Source organism: Drosophila santomea, chromosome 2L, assembly GCF_016746245.2.
Source record: "Drosophila santomea strain STO CAGO 1482 chromosome 2L, Prin_Dsan_1.1, whole genome shotgun sequence".
Lineage (NCBI taxonomy): Eukaryota > Metazoa > Arthropoda > Insecta > Diptera > Drosophilidae > Drosophila > Drosophila santomea.
The window spans coordinates 14,152,482-14,166,834 of NC_053016.2; the positions used below are offsets into that span (position 1 = coordinate 14,152,482).

General features: G+C 43.1%; 1 protein-coding gene across 2 annotated transcripts in view; it reads left to right on the plus strand.

Annotated features, from left to right (window-relative positions):
• Positions 1–14,351, plus strand: part of LOC120458710 (bone morphogenetic protein receptor type-1B) — a 52,476-nt gene extending 38,125 nt beyond the window's left edge. For both annotated transcript variants that reach the window (XM_039646456.2, XM_039646457.2), the window contains 2 exons: positions 11,823–12,010; positions 12,074–14,351. In XM_039646456.2, the coding sequence (XP_039502390.1) occupies positions 11,823–12,010; positions 12,074–13,381 (1,496 nt within the window). In that variant the 3' untranslated portion in view covers positions 13,382–14,351. The remainder of the gene's footprint in view (positions 1–11,822; positions 12,011–12,073) is intronic.
• The last annotated feature ends 2 nt before the right edge of the window (positions 14,352–14,353 follow it).

A 14,353-nucleotide genomic window follows, 5' to 3' on the forward strand; every position in this document is an offset into this window, starting at 1 on the left:
CGAAATTGTATTTATTTAAATAAAGTTTAAATGCCAACCTGTCGATTTTCCCTCGGCCGAAAAGCACACGCAAAGAAGGGGGTCATTGATTTGTCGGGCCTTCCGAGCGATGCGTTCTGACCGATCAGCAGAAAACCACCGACTAGACATCCGTCGCGTCTTCAGACGGAAAAAGTAAGGCGTCATACTAATATGGCCATATCTCTCGGCTACGTGGATTCGTTTTAAATCAGCGATTACTCTGGCATTGACTTGAGCGGCGACTCATGATCTTCAATTTGAATACAATATTCACAATTGAAGGCTGCCCATTGCGATGCGCTTATCAGATGAAAGATTAACGAATTATTCTCAGAATCGCAAATCAGTGAGTCGGGGAACTCAAATAAAACCTGATTTACTCGGCTCAGCTAAACGTTAGAGTACAATGGCATACGATATGTGGCTGTACCTTCTTTATTGAGGGAATTACATGAGAGGAGCGCGGCGCGAATTCTAAGATTCGTTCTGAGAAAATTGCATAAGTTAATAACAGTCTGTATCTTGGGTAAATGCTATAGAAATGCAAATAAACATTTCACTTAAATGTCTCAGAGTAAATTATATGACTTAATAATATTTATATAAAATGCACAATATAACAAACTCGAAACCGATCTTTGGTGAATGTTTCAGTTACATTGTTATTCATAGGCAGCACTTCCTTTCGAGCTGTCGCTCCGTGATTAACTACAGATTATTCCATTTATTCTTAATCAAATAGCACCATTCAATTGAGATATGTTTGTTCAGTCTCGTCTTGCTTTCTGCTCCTCTGCTGTTCTGCTGCGGTTCTTCGAGTGCAGCGTGCGCATATCCTGTTTTCTGGATCAGCCGATGCGATCTGTCGCCAGCGTGTGGGGCACACATGTGTGTGCCGCTCATAGGGCGCGTGAAAATGACGATCGAGGCGAGGCGAATCCGTCCGTCCTCAGGTCGTCCGGTACTCCGGTCCTCCATCCATCCGACCATCCGAGCATCCATCCATCCGAGTTATACACTGCATCCACTCCGCATCTGCACTCTGCACTCTGCACACCGGGAAGATGCGGATATGCTGAATGCTGAGTAGGCGGCAGCTGCTGCTGTTTGTCAAAACATTGGCATGGAATTCGCTGTGGGGCGGGGCAAGTGAAATGATATGTATCTGCCAGATACACGTACTCGCGCACATGCATCTGGAGCGTATGTAAATGCAGCTTCCTGCCGGCCCAAAAATGAAACGCCATCAGCGAACGACTACCGTCTCATCCACAAATTCCGCTTAATTTCGTTGACGATTAATCAAAATCAAATAAATGCAAGTAACTTGGCTCTCCTTCATCTCTCAGACTTTCCAGCTCCTTTGCTAACTGCTGCTGGCCGTTGGCTGATGATGGATTTCGTGATAAATGAAGTGAAATTTGAGTGGATTGTATGCCGTTCTCGGGTTGGTTTTCGTTTTTGTTTTTTTTTTTTATTTACCCCATACAAATGCGTTAAATGCTCGAAACGATTATCTCGGGTCTGCAAGGGGGCTCTCAGCTTTATGATGGTTTTTGAGTGTGTACGGATTCACAGTTGTGCTTAAAATTATCATCAGAGTTGGGTTTCGTTTTAATTGAAGAACATTTTCGAGTTGAGAAAACATGGATGATAAATGACAGGAATAAATATAACTTTGGGTATAGTAGTTCTATTACATCCAGTGGTATCTATTAATTGAAGTAAAGTTACATCATTACGGGGACTATTTTTGTGAACTCTGCTGTAAGCAGCACCTCCAGCTATAAACGTCACCATTATTTTTATGAGTTTGCTGTAGCTGTTTGACTTATGCAGGATTAACATCATATGTGTTCTTTCCATCTCCACTCTTTTAAATTTATGATCTTAGCTGCTCTGCATGGTCATTGTTCCACATTCTTTGGAGTTGAAATCTTGCTAATCCGGCAAGAATTAACAGTTCCCTGCCAAGTTGGCCAGCAATTTAGTGCTGCTACTGGCCAGAAATATGATTTCGGATATACATATATGCGCTTTGTTGGTGGACATATTCTAACTTTTATTGGACCCACTCACCAGCTTTTGTTGTTGGTTGGTAAATGTGTCGCACAGACAGCACGGCGGCATGTTTATTAGAGTGCGAACACAACGGCAACAACTTTTGTCAGCCGCACAATGAGAATCGCGAATCGCGAATCGCACGTTGAGAGCCCATGACAACGCACATTGGCACGTATTGCTCATTTGGCCGTATGTGCATATCGTATAAAATAATATTGCTATATATACATAGGTTTGAATTGTATTTTTTTCTATCTAAAATGCGAAATCCGAAATTTGCATATTTTCGGTGTCTGTTAGTCTGCTGGCTGCGATTTATATATGCTTTCCTGTCTATTAAAAGACTGCACACGTCATGCTGTCGCCGAGGCAGCCTTAAAAGGCAGCGAGTGGTGGCCGGTCGCCAATGTTTGATTCATCATCAGGTGACCAAAAAAGCGTAACAATAATGGCCAGCAGTCAAACAGTCTGGCCAAAAGCAAAAGGCAAGGAGCAACATGTTGCTGCTGCAGTAGCAATTGCTTCGGTAGTAGCGGCAACAACATGTTGCTGGTGAATCGATTTGGAATTGCTTTTGGATCTTTTTTGTATGCGCAGTGGGCTGTGGCCATAAATCGAATTGACATTTTGACGCGACTTGCATTGAATGTTGACTGGCCCACCCACATGCTCTCAAGTCTCGTATGCAAAGAGCCTGTTCGAGCGCCACTGGGTGATTCATCAACGATCCCTGCTGGACATCCGCTGTGGCTTCTTGGTATCTTTGACAGTTGTAAATCTGGCTTTCCGAGGAATAATTTCGACTGTACACCCACTTAAGCTTTACTTCTCAGTTCTGAGTCCCTGTCCGGTCGTCAGTTTCCTTGTTTCCTTAGCAATTTATAATCGTGTTCTCAGAAGGAGTCGTCGCACGTAAAATGTTGGCAACAAATCGCAGACGACAAATGCGCAGACAGCTTGACTTTATTTTCGTGCCGCCAAGCTATAGCCATATATACTATATATACAATGTCTGCGTACAAGTTTATTTCTAGCCAAATAGCATTTGGTATTTCGTCTGGCAGGCGCATAAATTTCGATTTAGAAACAAAAAGAAGCGAAACATTCAAAGCGACGACGACTAATTAGCCGCTCTGTTGTTTTTATTTTAATTTTGACCCAGCCAAGGCAACGTGGCAGCAAAATAAGTATGCTCCTTCATTTCGCTACTGTGGAGCAAATCATCTGATCATCTTGATCTCAGCTTGAGTGACTTTTGGCTAACGCCTCCTACTGATTTGCATTCGAATCCAATTACAATTTCGATCTTGCGGCGATGATGATTGGCAATCATCGCCCCAATATCAATATTAATGTCGTTGATCCCCCGATTCGGTTTGCTCATTTTCGATTTCTTGATAAAATCGCAATAAAAATTATATCAGCTGCTGCTGCCATTGAATTATGCAAATTTTGTCTTATATAATTTTTTTTTTCTGCTCTCGATCGGTAATTCAATGTCCGCCATCAAAGTCGTTGGCCGATAAGATTTTTATGTGGATGATTTTATTTGTGATTTTAATTTGCCCATACAATGATTACATCAAATTGCTAACTTGTTTTTCCTTTCTTTTCATTTTAGGTAAGTGTCAAATCAGCAGGAAATTTAAAAGTCTGGATAATAGAAAATCAAATGTGGCTAAGTAAAAAATTGTAAAGAAAGTTATCTATTTCAAGAAATTTGAGAGACCTGAAAACATTTAGATTATATACATTACTCACGACATGGCAGTTTGGCGCGTTTTGCTGGCGATTTCGGCGCGTTTTTAAACGCCTTCGGCGGGGTGGTCCACAGCTGCTGCAATTTTTCATATTTGTATATGCACATGTACTTTTTTGCGAATGTTTTTTAATAATTTGCGCCTGCAATTAAAAATCATTAAGCCAAATCAGCGCGGTCTGCCCGCCGGGCTCTCTAATTAAAGCTGATTGTGTTGATTCGGCTGCCGTATGCAGAGGGAAAATGTCGGATAAAAATATATGAAAATTATGCACTATCGCAGATGCATGAATGCTGCAATTGTTTTTAATTGCCCGAGTGAAGGAGAGGGCAGATTGGGGATAGTCCATATGCCAAATTGTGTCAGACACAAATCTGACCATTAGCATCGACCATCTGCTCATTGTAAGTGAGGTTTGCTTTGGCGGTTGTTTTACTTTCCTGTTAGCGTTTCATTCACAATTTCCACGCGACTACGAAAAGACAAATACCAAATAGAAACACACCAAAAACTCAATATAAATAGGCAGCACAAGCATTAATTATGCCCGTTTATAAGGAAAAATCGTTTTAAAAGTTGTCATGCCCAAGCGTGGAGTGTGCAAACAACAACGGCAACAACCACAGAGGCTTGGCAACCACCGCCATAAACCCGTTTACCTTCGCCATCATTCTTTTTATTTATTTTTTTGGTTTTTGTTAGGAAAACAAACGATTTTGTTTTGACTTCAACTTTGGGTTAAAGTCTTTTCGCTCCCTCGCCTCACAGCCTCTCCCTTTCCACGCGATGATTAATTTATTTCCTTAGCTTTGTATCCCATTTCTGGGTTTGTTCAGAACTCTGGATATAATTCCCACCAGGATTTGGGGAACATAAATTGCTGGCCATGATGCTCACACCTGGGGCATAAATTCCTATTTCTAACGAAACTGATTTGAATGATAGTAATTTGATTTCTCGGAATTAAAGTTAGCTTAAAGCTCGAGTCACATTCCGCATGACAAATCCGCAAAAACTAGTTGGAGTTTTGTTGGCTAAACTTATTAACTTGATAAATACCCACATTCTTTTGCGGTCATAAAATTTTTGGTTGGCTCTTGACTTTCAATTAACGCCTTAAGCAACGCCCAAGCTTTATTTAAAATAGTATTTCTCTCGCCAACAATAAAACCCTAATTAAGCTGATAAACTTTCTTCGTTTACCATGTATTTGAAACGCTATTGCAAAAGATTGTATCTTAATATCTATACAAAACGGCTATGTGGGCCCGGGCCATTGGCAATCGATAAGTCATTGTTCATTGGAGGGCGTATGCAAAACGAAATGGGAAGAAAACAATTAATTGCTATTGATTTACGGGGCGTATGCTTGATTTATTTAGCAATCGCTTGACCAAAAGACGGGCGGGCAATCATTTTGCTTAATTTTTTTTTCTCTTTGTGTACTCGAATATTTTATTTATTACCCACATGCGCGCCACAATAGAAGCTAACCCACCCGAAGCCAATAGATAATGATGACTTCATTGCCAATGTTGCAACATCATCATCAGCCATAATCACAGTAGCCATTGAAGGAAGCCAACCCGCAGGCGAAAAATGTGAAAAACCATGTGGGCTACTGTTGGTTATTGATTTCGCGGTTGGTAGCCGGCAATAATGCTGATGCTGTGGAGATACAAGTAATTACTAATGGTCGAGCAGCTAGTTAGGGCAATCTGTTAAATTTGAGATACTGTTGAGCTGATTCCAGTGTTACAACTAGCTTTGTAAATGCATAGTACTTCAGTCCACTGGCTTTTGTTTTCTTAACTGTTTTCGCTGTCGTAGTTATCTTCTCTCGAAACGCGGCTAATTTATGCAGCACTCTATGCTTTGCATTTCAAGCAGTTTCCTCGCTCGATCACATGTCCACCAAACTGGTATATATATGTACATATATACATATAGTATATAAGATATACTACATAGACCCGGATGTCTTGATCTGTGTGCCTTCTCTCTCTCTCAATCTCTATTTCTCTGTCTAATGCCAATTCAATTTGAGGCTAATGTAGATTGAGATACGATTTATGCAGATTATGCAAAGGGCGGTCGAAGCCGATCTATTCAGCTACTCGGAATGGAGTGTAGGTGTCTTCTGAAGTCGATGGTACTTCCCCTTTTCACAGAAGCTTGGGCAGCATCTACAGCATCCACAGCATCCGGCTGCCCACGCACTAAATTGGGAAAGAAAAAGACTCAAAACTAGACAGACATTTTGTTTAGCATTTTGTTGTGCCAACTGTCCCATTTGTGCGATTCAAATCGCACTCCTCCCTTTTGGTTACCCTCCAGAGCCAGAGCCCACGCGGCTTTTATCGCCTAGAAGTCGCGTCGCTTGGGCGTTTGTGATTTAATTAAAAATATGCGACACTTAATTAAAACGCATGCGACGTAGAGACACTTGCAAATATTTCGAGAGACTGCAGCGCGTTTTATTAAGAATTTTGACAGCCTTTTGATTAAGAGCCCAGCCGCCCGAGGCACTTGGCAGGTTCGTTCCAACGCCCACGATCTTTTGGGATCTGAGCAATCTCGGCATGGGAAATAACTGGTTGCTTAGCTGATTTATCGGAAGGCAATAGGCAATAGCCAAAGCCAGAGCCAGTTGGCCATTGGCCATTCATGCGGCTTACAGCTGCTGGCTAACAGCAAAAACATGTTTGTATTGCCTGTGACACGTTTTGAAAGTCAATTAAACGCTTGTAAAATGCATTTATGCAAAGCAAAACGCACTCTGGTCGCACAACAATGGCGGTTTCACAGTCGCTCGATGTTGAGCTACAGTGACGCAACAGTGCGTTAACAGTGGCCGTCGGATGCTACTGAGGGTTCACTGTACCAGCGACCCACAGAACCAGTTCTCAAAAGTTAATTACACAGAGCACCTTTATCTCGCTGGATATCTAGCTGGGAATGTCGTCAAATGTCTAATCTAATGCCAATTCATTCAGTGCTTCGCAAGGGAAAGTTCCGTGCGCCAGAAAACAGACTTAAATACGCAAATGCCTTGATAAAATTTGGCAAGCTCACAAACAATTGCGGCAACTAAATTTAAATTGCCCCCAAAAGAATTATAGCCAAGTAAACCAAAGCAAAGCAGACCGATCCGTATCGCCAGGCAAACAAACAAGCATCACTTGGTTGGATAAAAAGCCGAACCAACGACGTCAGCAAGTCACAAGTAGAAGACTCAGGCGACCGGGAGACCGGGTGAATAAATCTGCCAATATAAATAAATCCCCCGTTTGGCAGGAGACTGTGGATCAGATAGGAAAATCAAATGCCAGCCAGCCAATTCATTAGCAACGACAGAAATTATGGAAAATGCCGCCCACTTTTCTCGAAATTTGTATAATAAATACCGGGGAATACAACATGCCGCGCACTGCCTACGTTGAACAATAAAACTTAACATTATTATATAAAAATGTATAGCGCAGAAACAACAAGCCATGGAAATGAAAACAGACGCCCACAGTTCGCAGGCCTCCCAAACCAAAAATAAAAAACAAAAACAAAATGAACGGAGGAAAACGTGCAGAAAAGCACAAATGCCACAAGTGGAATTTGGTATTTAACAGGTGACTGGAAAATGCCCTGCCAATAGGAAAAAATTCGAAATATGAAAATGTAGTGTATTTTGTTCCCCACTACTCAAAAGATTCTAAATATAAAACTTAAGATGAAAATGAAAGTTTGGAAAGAGTATTATGCTTTCGTTGTTCCATCCAAGCAAGGTTCGTGTCCCGGCTAAGCACCTCTTCAGACGTCACAGGCTCCTTCTGTTTGTTAGTATTGCAGTTACGGCTGCTTTTGTTTGGACTAGAATTAGGGAGCTGATGATGCATGAGCCATTCCATTCCATTCCTTTCCATTGATGAGCTCACTCCAGCAGCGCCGGCAGGTGTGCGTTTTTGTGCCGTGAGTACTTCGAGTAGTAGATAGACTTGTGTATACTTCTCGATCACATGACTGCGCGAGTACTTCTTGCTTTTATTCGCACACTTGAGCGTTGGAGAAAACATTTGAGTAACTAGGACGAGTAAGCAGTTCATAACCTGCATATTTGCATTAACTAATCCTAAGTTTAGCATTTTCATCTTGCTAGTTGCGCTATGTAAAAACTTGCTTCAATACCGAACGTGTTGTATCGCTAATTGAATTAGATTAGCCTTATCTACAACTAGCCCACTTCGATAACGGCCTTAATTTAACTTAACTGACCTTATTTGATAAGTTAGTACTTGACTTTTTTAAAAGTGCTTAATCTCACGTAGAAATGCAAGCAGATATCAGACCATTTAAAATTAAGTGTAGTAATCAGAGGCGCTTAAATTCGATTGCGACTCCTTTTCGGAACGTTATGCCCGATTTGGAGAGCGAATCCCCAAGCAGATTAACATTGACCCGTAATTACTTTATACGGCTCGCAATTTTAATTAGACTCTCGACTTTGAGCAGCTGCTTTCGAGCCATAAACAGTGGGTAGCAAAAGTAATGGTACGATCAAATAGAGAACAATCAGCAGCGGTGGCTGTGTTCAAAGGTCTGTCAATTGCGATGGGTTTATAGTTTTGCAACGCAGTGTCGGTGGCATGTGGGGAATTTTTTATGGCATGATTCAGCTAACGATTTCCGCTGCCAACGCTCCTCTGACATGGGTGCAGTTTTTCCCGGTGCCGATTCCCCACCACCCAGGCCTCTAACATCATCATAGTCCCAGAGTCACCATGATGATCCGATCTCCAATCTCCGAGAGCCGTGAGTGGTGGGCTGTTTACTGTGGGCGTGGGCCGCCTGCCGCCTCCCTGTCGAGATCGTGCCGCAAACTTCCCATCAACTTGCTGGCCGGGCTAAAAATATGTATTCGATGGGCTTGCTCCACCCACAAGGGCCAAGTGGAAAAGCTATAGCCTTCAGCTTGAGCTTCCATCACTTTCCCATCGGTTTAGAGTTTTAGTCAACTGACTCACAAGTTCTTGTTAGCTAAACTGTATGATATTGTTGTATCGTAATTATTTCGCTTTTCATATTTTAAGACTTAAATTACAGACTGTTTTTGGTTTCCTTCCACTCATAAAACAAGAAACGAAATATCTTCAGAGGCATGTTTGGAATAATGTCAATTATGATTGGAATCAGTTTTTTCTTTTTTTTGGTTTGCCAACCGTTTATGATTGGAAATATTATTTTACGAGGCTGCATCTTTGTGCGTTTAAATGCCGGCCATATAGGGCCTCTGTTCCTGTGACTTCCCTTTCGTGTTTGAAGAGTTTCACATAAAAATGGTTGTTTATTGCAACCAGCTAGCAAACAAACTCGCGCACAAGGCCAACCTGGAGATTGCTTTGTTCTGCGCCTGCCGGCCAGATTCTGTTTGGTTGCCTCAGATCTGTTTTTCTTTTTTTTTTTTCCTCACTTTTCGGGTTTTGCTGAGTGGCAAGCGCGTGCACTTGGCGCCAACTTGGAGCCGCCACATCGCCTTGCCCCCCGAGCCAAAACTGAAGCTGAACAGCTAACCGAAAGAGGCAACAATTTGGTTTCGAAGCGCGACGTCTTCTTTCTCCAAGCCTCTTTTATTCCCCTTTCTGCCCGGCGGATGCCACTTGGTTGTCCGCGGTTCGTTTCATAATTTGGTTGGTCGTTTTTTGTTTTTTCTTCTTGTTGGTCGGTCTGGTCTGGTAAGAAATTCATAATTTGTCTGCGCCGCAAAAGGCTACCGTGCTACGTGGTCATCGTTCTCAGTTCTCAGTTCTCTGTGATTTGTTTTCTTTCGCTTTGCTGCAAGAGATGAGAAAGCAACAGGTATTTGCGGATACAAGTTGGCAGCGAATAAAACTTGGCTAGCTGAAACACAGCTAGTTTTCAATGAAACCCAAAACAATTGGGTGGGTATGTATCTGCATCTGCACGCTTTGCATGCCAAACGGCAGCAGATACAATTGGCGCGATAAAAACCGCGAGGGAAACGCGTGGCGACAACGGCCCAACAGCAGCTGTCGCTGGCTATTAAATTGTAATTAAATTATTATCTCGCCGTGGCAATGGGCGTGCCCAAATGCAGTCAACATCCGCCAATTTGTGTATTTGTTAGCGTCTTGCTCTTTAGTATTTGTATTTGAATTTGTATCTGCAACTGAAACTGAAACTGCGCACTGTGATCGGTTTGCATGTGTCACTTGCATTTTTTGATGCAGCCTTGGCAACACGCGACCTGCTCAGATATAGCTCCCCCGAACAAAAAAAAAAAACGATAGGAATTCGCATCGTTAATCAACGGAATTGTATCTTTCAGAGCATTTTTAGGCATTACCATTAATAGCTTTTAACTGCGATCTGCGATCTCGTTTTTCGTGTGAATGTTGTGGCTTTGATGGATGGCTGGGGTCTTGTAACGAGCTCGTTTGAGCGTAAATAAGCGAATGGAATCCGAGAGTTTTGTTTTTCCAGAATTGCGAACGCCAATAAACAATAATGAGAATCGGAAAACAATCTCCACCAAAAGCTAGTCAGCAAAAGTGCGGAGCGATCTATGTATGTGCGCTCCAAAGTATCCAGCAGATCCCACAGATCCAGCATGACACACATCCGTTTCGGGCTTTACGACTTATAAATGGTCAATAAAAATGTCTAAAAATATGCAAAATACCTTTCGCACAGTCTGCGGGTAAACAAATCACCTTGTGCCAGCCACGAACCGTAAAAAAAATGGCACATTCGCTTTGGCATTAAAGGCGTTTTTATGAATGAACTCAACTGCAAGCGGCTGAATGCAATTAAATGCGAAACCGTATTGAGCAGGTCGGGGCACTGGCACTCCAACTATCCGACGATCCATGGGAAAGCCACCCACTCGACCGTAACTCATTCATCTAACGGCTGGCTGTCTGCCCCTCATCTCTGTCGAGGAAAAACGCACTTAATGCTTCCCTCAATGGCTGTCGCAGGCGGCAAATGGCCGTAAAACTAGCGCCCAATGGCCACAACGCCCACTCCATAACGGTTGAGCTTCAATAGCAGCTCCAACTGCAGCTCCAACTCGAGCTGTCTGCTCTGGGCTCCTCGTGTGCCTATGCAGAAGGCTTGGTCAAGTGGCTGTGGAAAAGGCAGCTGCTGCCGAGCAGAAACAGCAACGAGCTTGTAATTAGTTGCAGATTTGCCAGCGACCTGAATCAATTGCCCGACTTACCGTTAGCAGCTACTTGCAACTTGCAACTTGCTACTTGCTACTTGCTACTTACTAGTTGCAGCCACGGCCCACTCTTCATGCTCAAACGCATTTTAATGCTACAGTTGCGGTTTGGTTTCTGCCGGCGTTTATAATCGCCGAGTCAGGATAGCCAAGTCATTAGATTGATTTTGGGGGGAGTACTTGATCATTAATGTTTAAGTACAGGGCTTGGTACTCTAAAAGCTACAAAGCATTAGTAGGGGAGTTTAGCGCGTATTAAAAAAGTACTAAAGCCGTAGTATTGAGATGTTATTAAACCTCTTTAAGATTTTTTCTTCTTTTATTATCCGTAATTTCCACATTTATGAGCAGGATTAAGGAGATTATAATTAATGTTCAAATAGTAGCCATAACTAGTATGTTTAGGAAACATTGTTAGCAGGTTACTTCTCTGTACCTAATCCCAGCGAATGATTGTGGCTGATTGGTTTTAAGGCAGGGATTAGACCAACCCACTCGTCAAATTTAAGTGCACTATTGCCGCAGACTACTAATTATTATAACCGGATATCATTAGGACATACAGCAGAGGAGGATCAGGAGAACATGATTAGGAAGCTAACATCTTACGATCAGCTCTAAAGTTATGGTCAATCCTATTTAAAATTTTGGATGTTGATAAGATAATTTGATTCTTACCAGACTCTTCATGTGGATAATCAAAGAAAGGTATATTAATTTAATATATGTTGTGATTACAGCCCGCTCCTTGACCTGCTACTGCGATGGCAGCTGTCCAGACAACGTGAGCAATGGAACCTGCGAGACCAGACCCGGTGGCTACTGCTTCAGCGCAGTGCAACAGCTTTACGATGAGACGACTGGGATGTACGAGGAGGAGCGGACCTATGGCTGCATGCCTCCTGAAGACAACGGTGGCTTTTTCATGGTAAGTTCGTTGCTAAAATCAATTAATGAATCCATAGCTAATGAAAATATACTTTTGTTGCAGTGCAAGGTAGCCGCTGTACCACACCTGCATGGCAAGAACATTGACTGCTGCGACAAGGAAGACTTCTGCAACCGCGACTTGTACCCCACCTACACACCCAAGCTGACAACACCAGCGCCGGATTTGCCCGTGAGCAGTGAATCCGTACACACGCTAGTCGTCTTCGGCTCCATCATCGTCTCCCTGTCCGTGTTTATGCTGATCCTGGCCAGCTTATGCCTCACCTACAAGCGACGTGAGAAACTGCGCAAGCAACCACGTCTCATCAACTCCATGTGCAACTCGCAGCTGTCACCTCTGTCCCAACTGGTGGAACAGAGTTCGGGCTCCGGATCGGGATTGCCACTGCTGGTGCAAAGAACCATTGCCAAGCAGATTCAGATGGTGCGACTGGTGGGCAAGGGACGCTATGGCGAGGTCTGGCTGGCCAAATGGCGCGATGAGCGGGTGGCCGTTAAGACCTTCTTTACGACCGAAGAGGCTTCTTGGTTCCGCGAGACTGAAATCTATCAGACAGTGCTGATGCGACACGACAACATCCTGGGCTTCATCGCCGCCGACATTAAGGGTAATGGCAGTTGGACACAGATGTTGCTGATCACCGACTACCACGAGATGGGCAGCCTACACGATTACCTTTCCATGTCGGTGATCAATCCCCAGAAGCTGCAGTTGCTAGCGTTTTCGCTGGCCTCTGGATTAGCCCACCTGCACGACGAGATTTTTGGAACCCCTGGCAAACCGGCTATCGCACATCGCGATATCAAGAGCAAGAATATACTGGTCAAGCGGAACGGACAGTGCGCTATTGCTGATTTTGGACTGGCGGTGAAATACAATTCGGAACTAGATGTCATCCACATTGCACAGAATCCACGTGTCGGGACACGACGCTACATGGCTCCAGAAGTATTGAATCAGCAGCTGGATCCCAAGCAATTTGAGGAGTTCAAGCGGGCGGATATGTATTCAGTGGGTCTCGTTCTGTGGGAGATGGCCCGACGCTGCTACACACCCATATCGGGCACCAAGACGACCACCTGTGAGGACTATGCCCTGCCTTACCACGATGTGGTGCCCTCGGATCCAACGTTCGAGGACATGCACGCTGTTGTGTGCGTAAAGGGCTTCCGGCCGCCGATACCATCGCGCTGGCAGGAGGATGATGTACTCGCAACCGTATCCAAGATCATGCAGGAGTGCTGGCACCCGAACCCCACCGTCCGGCTGACTGCCCTGCGCGTAAAGAAAACGCTTGGGCGGCTGGAAACAGACTGCCTAATCGATGTGCCCATTAAGATTGTCTAAGCAGCTGTTTGTAGTCTCGTTTTAGGTTTGACCTAAGTTGCATTTAGTTTTCTGTTTGTGTTCAACTTCTGTTGAATGCGTGGTTCCGACCTTTTGTCCGGAATTTCCTAGTTAGGTTATAATCATAAGTTGCCTGTACTTGAGCGGAGCAAAGCAGAGGATCCTTCAGAGGTGCCTATTATACGGTTACTTTAATCGTCGCACTGATTGTAAGCTAGATGTTAAGTTGATAGGAGCTAGTTACTAAGGCCCCTTGCAAAATCTTTGGTTAGAAAAATGCTTTAACTATTTGAGAAATATAGGGAGTATGTATTTTGGATGACACCTATTCATGTTGATGTACATAAGTATGAGAACAAAAATCAATCGAAAGAATCGAAATTTATTTGTAACATACTTTAATTTTTGTGCCAGCTTTTTTACGCTTTAACTAAACGAGTTACGACGCCTATTCTTTGACCCCCGAGGCTTTAGCCTCAGCATAGAACATATTTACATGTGTTTTGTTTGTATGTAGTGTTTAAGTGAAAACTTTGCAGACTTTGTGCAAGTAAATGCTGCCTTTTGTAAAATCCACGGAATTAGTTGCCTTAAGACAGAGTGTAAAGACAGGAGCCAACAGACAGGAGCCCGACTCCCTTCCTCCCTTCCTTTAAGTAGCACCTATTTATATATGTATGTATATCCAGAGATATATGGAACTGGCAGTTGAGTATCTCGAGAAGTGCACTTGTGTCGGCTCTTTTGTTTTGTGTAAATAGCAAAGATGTTTATAGGCCGCTAACCATACAGATATATAGTATATATATTATATATTATCGTTATAAGCGATTCTGTAAATACTATATATGTATCCTTATCTGTAACCGTTTAACTTATATCTTATCGTTCTTATCATGTAACCTTTTTTAAGCTAGAGTTAGACGACTAGCCTGTAAGAGCGAAAAGTAAACTATATGAACTAGATGGATA